Here is a 5,640-nt window from a genome sequence, read left to right on the forward strand (position 1 = left end):
ATCTTCTGAATCATATAATACAAACCATCTAAATGTTTCACAAAACTCTTCAGTACATGTATATACCTGTGATAAAAATCTAAATTTCATCAAATTCAATATGCTGGTCTGAAGTTCCCAGCAGTTTTAAGATTATATTCTTTTCTTTTGTGAATATTTGTTTAAAATGTAATAAGATTCTGTTCCTTTTGCACTACTGAAGTGTGTGTCCTGAGAGTAAAGAAAGACAAAAATGGAGAGAAGCACTAATTCACTCTGTATGACTTGAATCACCTTTCTAAATACAAATCAGATTTGGAGGCTCCTCACTTCACTTGGGTGGAAAGCAATATGCTAAAAGTGAAACCAGACACACAAGTGAGACAGAAGGGAGTTTCTCAGATCAAGAAGATTGGCAGAGAAGATGTGCTTTAGGAACTCTCAGAATCTGGACAAAAGAAACAGCAAAATCATCACAGCTTCTCCCTAAACTTAATAAGCTTCTTTCATTCTCCAGAGAACATAAAACATCCTATTCTACTTGTTATTTCTATCTGTGAATGAAAAACTATTTTTATATTTTTGATCTTATTCATGGAAATGTGGCAACATTGCTTCTGAATCTCTGCTGATGTTTCCAATCAATTTATTTAGAATCAGATTGAATTTGTAAAGTAAAAAGTATTTTAAGGCACTTAACTTCTATGCAATAAAACAGATTTTATATAGGCTGCTGCTACTATAATAAGTATCTAAAGCAAAAATAAGGAAAAACTGGAGAGCACAGAATAAAAACATGTAGAATGACAAAAAACAGTCTATAGCTAGAAGAAGATCAAATATGGAGCAAACTCAATTCCTACCCCACTATTAAAGTCTTATGTAAATTAGTTACTTCCTTTCTTTTCATTATTCATTTCCTTTCCATCCTCTTGATTATTTATTAATAATATTTCTGGATTTGAGGCAATATAGTAGAAACTCTCACACTTGGTGAACTCAGGCACTTGGTGAGACAGCAGTTTTTTAATTGCTTTATGTTGGCAGTGGATTCATAGTGAAAGCACACTATGACAAGCAGACTGTTCAGAATTTGAAATTCTATACACTGTTTTAGGTATAACCTAGGTATTGATTTTATTAATAGAATGACTGTTTCAATCAAATCAATACTAGTTACAGAGATTTAATTTTTTAGTTTTCTCCTAGTAATTAGGTCTTTAGTAGCCTATTTGGTGAAGTGAAAAGTTTGAGAATCAAAAGAATTGGGAAGTGAATTTCACCTGCTATTTCTTCTCCCTCATCCTCTGCTCCAATTTTTTCCATTTCCTTTATGCACATACTTCTTCAAAATCTGCCGAACTTTTTTTTTTATACCAATCAGCTTCCTATGGAGAAAGTTTATTTGCCAGCAAACTGGGTAAACTGCCTTTTTCTATTAATGATAATTACCCAATTCCTCTGATGATATATAAGCCCAAAGTTGTTGATCCCAAACAGTTCTACTGGAAGTAACACAAATAATGCAATAATAAAATGCAAATTAAGGCAAGTATTAGGGTATTAACATATTTTGAGAAAACTCTCAGATAGAACTCCAAATTTTCGTTTGATAGGGGAATTGCTAGAGATAGGCAATTCAAAGCTAAGTAGCAAAGAGATTGATGCTAGTTACTCTTTCCAGAAAATCCAGCTTATCTTCACAGTTATTATTACCATAACAACTATCACAATGTCTGGGTACATAAGATGGGCGCTTAATCACATGGAACTATAAAACCCAGTTACTCCACATGTGCACATAAAGCATCAGTTTGCACTAAGTGATAAAAACAGCCTTCAGTCTCACCAGTATGGCAGCAATAACTATAGATGAACAGAATAATGAAATGGTAATTACAAACTATCAAAAAGCATTCTTCCCAAATACTTTTCAACCAAGGATTGAGTGCTAGCATCTCCTTCTCTCAAAAACATTTATGGTACTGGTTATCCTCTGAGTGAGGTGATTACAGCACATGTGAAATTACAAAATTATCTCTAAAAAGATATTTATGTATTTATGTTTATAAAATATTTATGAATGGTCCATTATGTGCCAAGCATTGTGCTAGGTACTAAGGCTACAACAAAAGCAAGATTACCCAGAAACTCTGACTAGTGGCCTAAATGTTCCTTCCAAAGTTTTTTTATTTTTTAATCTCTCTATAAATTACTGAATCATTAGCACTGAAAATATAAAATTTAAAAATAATCTGGCTTTGGAGATAGTGATGCAGGAGTGCCCTAAGTAAATAAAAAAAGAAAAAATGGGCAGGTGTAACATCTGTAAGATTCTATTCTAATTTGTAACTGACTTATACTCCACTTTTTCCACAAAGATTAAAGGTAGCTTAGAATAATTTATAAAATACAACAAGATGAGACAAGTTACAAATAAAAGAGAAACACTAAAACAAAAAGGAAAACAAGGGCAGTAATTATAAAACAAAGCTAGGATAGATTTAAAAATTTGAGTTTTGGTGGCTAAAAATTTTGGCTCTAAGCTTTCTAGTAAACAATTTAAGTAAGAAAACCTTATCAGTTATTCCACTGAATACCCAAAAGATAAAAAAAGACCAACTACTTTGAAGTACTACTATGTATTAAGCCAAGAATATTTTCAGAGTTGAAGACATTATAATGTGATCGGCAATTATCAATTACATCCTTAGAAGAGATGTAATGACAAATTTCACAGGGCTGTTTCTTAGAGTATCACTTCACAGAAGATGATGGCTTGACTCCCATTGTAGATTACTTAATGTTGTCAGTTATTCAGAGAACTTGGCTGAAAGATAGATCTAACATCCCCTCTGAAAATCAGAATGCTTAAGAAAAAAAGGCATGCCTGAAGAGGTCACCCCTGCACCTGGAAAGGAGTGAAGAGTACTTTGCACACAAGAATGACATTATCCCTTAGGAAATATATTTAAATTTCTCTTCAATAAATAGACAAATGGGTACTTGCCCTGAAATCCACTCCATAAGCATAACCTCAAGTTTTTTATTCTGCAAAATATCCAGGGTACACATTTCCGGGAACACTGATCAGGGTCCAAGTATTCAGCATATTGGGACAGCGAATGATCCTTGAAGACCTATAGGTAATTCAGTATCTACTCAAGGAGGTGAGCTTTAATTAACTGCATTACTGTGATTGAGAATAAGATTTAGTACAATACGTTACCACCAACAGTCATGGATCTGGTCAAAGGAGGCTGTAGCAAAATTTCTTCATCAGTAAATTGCTTCTTAAGTTCTTCTACAGATTCCAAATGGAGTTGGAGAAATTCTGCTGTTGCTGCTGATGCTTCTTCTTTAACAGGATCTATCATTCTCTTCAGAAGTACTAGGTCATCCTTTCGGACTTTCAAACAAAGTTTCTCAATTTCTCGGATATTGGATCGGAGTTGCTACAAAAGAAAAAATCATTAATGCCACCATTTCTTAGTATAAAATATCTTTCTTTTCAGAAGAAATGTTATAATAGTTGTGGATGGAAATTATTACAAATATCTCCAAAACAGAAGGTGTAGCATAATACTTTTACATTTTCCATGTCTCTGGCTGGCCAAATCCAGCATCTTTAGAAACCACATGCTCATACTTTGAATTTATTTAGCATTTTTCCTTCATTAAATGTGGTTATACAAAGATAAATGCTCTTCACAATAAATCAAACACTGCAGAAGCATATGAAATAAAAATGATTTTCTCACTTCACCTATCCCACCCCCTCTTAACCCAATCCTCCCACACATTTCTCACGGTTCATGCACACATTTAACATATATAAGGCTTCTCCCTTTTTATTAAAAAAATGGATTGCATTATACACAGTAATCTATAATTTGTCATTCCATACTCAACAATATCATCCCTCCTGCTCAATGGTTACGCTATATTCCACAGTGTAAGTGCAGAAGAATTTACTCAATCACTCCTTTGGTGATCAACAGTCATTTGTGTTGTTTCCAATTTTTAGTTATTACAAACTATGAAACAAATATCCTTGCATATAAGTCCTAATTTACTATATTAGTATATATTATTCTAGTATATACTAATATTAATATGTTATTTTATGTAGGAAAGACTCCCAGAAACAGGAATATTCAAATGATAATGTGCATTTTTATTTCAGAAGCTATTTTTTTTTCCCAAAAAGCAATAACACTTCACACTAGCATCAAAGTATGATTGCCTATTTCTCCACATGCTGCCAGTCCTGCATGTCATCTCACTGTTGCTTTACTCTGCACTGCCCTATGAATGAAGTTGTTAGATTTTTTATCAAATGATTTTCCTTCTTTTTGAGAAATACCTACTGGCTTAGTCATAAATTCTCCTCTAATATGTTGCTATAATGAATTATGTATAGATTTTGTAGTGTAGACTCATCTTTATATTCCTGGGATAAATCCTTTCTAGTCTATATACATAATTTTTAAACACAATGCTGAATTCATTTGCTAGTATTTTATCTGAAACTTTAGCACATAGGTGTGTGTGTGTGTGTGTGTGTATATATGTGTGCATGTACACAGTTTGTGTATTTATACTATCTTTACTAGGTTTAAACTTCCTTTAACAGGTTTAAGGTTGTGCTAGCTTCATAAAATATACCAGGGAGCTTTCCCTCTTTCTCAATGGTCTATACTTTGAAAACAAAGAAACTATCCCTTTAAGATTAAATAGGACAAATTTGCAAAAATAAAGTAAGATGTTTCAAAAAAGTTATATGTCTATTCATATATTTTAAATTATTTTCCCCTAAAGTGTTTTCACAATATTAATGCAAATCCTATACAGTAGACAGACCAGTACATGTTAATTAATTTTTCAAGTGCATACTCTGAGTGAGGTGTTATATTACTATAGACCAAATTATTACATATAGAAAAAGCAAAACAAAAAAAAAAATCTGTTTAGGATTTACTTGGTTATCTAGTGGCAATACTGGGGTTAAAACCCAGGTATTCCTATAGGGCCAGCAATCTTTCCACTAAACTAAAATCATAATGCCTATCTATATAGTATCTTAATATCATACAATCTAAAGTTTCCATTTTACTGTAGTAAAATTAAAGTCAATTCTAGAAAAAAAATAGTTTAGTTACAACCTAAAGCATCTTGTAAGACTTTTCTGGGTGAAAAAACTGCACCTCTATCTTACCATAACTCTGTACTTCCTGTAACCTTATCTTCAGTCTCTTACCATTCTAATATGAGCTCAAAAACCTAAGGATAATTAAACTGTAGATTCAAAATATGTGAAATGTAGGTATTAATATGTTAAAATTATACAACGGCATAGGTGAGCATCTAATCTAACCTCACAATTTTACAATAAGGAAACTGGAGTCTAGATAAACGCAGTGCCTATTTCTCCACATGCTGCCAGTCCTGCATGTCATCTCACTGAATTAGGACTACAGCCCAGGCCTCAAGTTCCAGAACAATACTGTTTCCAATACACCACCATTTCCTGGCTGTGTGACTCCTTTCTGGACCATAATTATAAAGCTTGGTTATATAGTTGCCAGTCTACAGAAATATTTTAGGTAATATTATCTTGGAGGAGCATTAAAAATTTTCTTTTTTTTTTTTTTTTTTTTT

General features: G+C 32.6%; 1 protein-coding gene across 1 annotated transcript in view; it reads right to left on the reverse strand.

The window, feature by feature from the left end:
* STX17 (syntaxin 17) overlaps positions 1–5,640 on the reverse strand; it is a 67,156-nt gene that overhangs the window by 16,644 nt on the left and 44,872 nt on the right. Inside the window, exon 4 of the mRNA XM_017884331.1 lies at positions 3,209–3,434. Coding sequence (XP_017739820.1) covers positions 3,209–3,434 — 226 coding nt within the window. The remainder of the gene's footprint in view (positions 1–3,208; positions 3,435–5,640) is intronic.

The sequence above is a fragment of the Rhinopithecus bieti genome, unplaced genomic scaffold (genome assembly GCF_001698545.2).
Source record: "Rhinopithecus bieti isolate Rb0 unplaced genomic scaffold, ASM169854v2 scaffold_12088, whole genome shotgun sequence".
Lineage (NCBI taxonomy): Eukaryota > Metazoa > Chordata > Mammalia > Primates > Cercopithecidae > Rhinopithecus > Rhinopithecus bieti.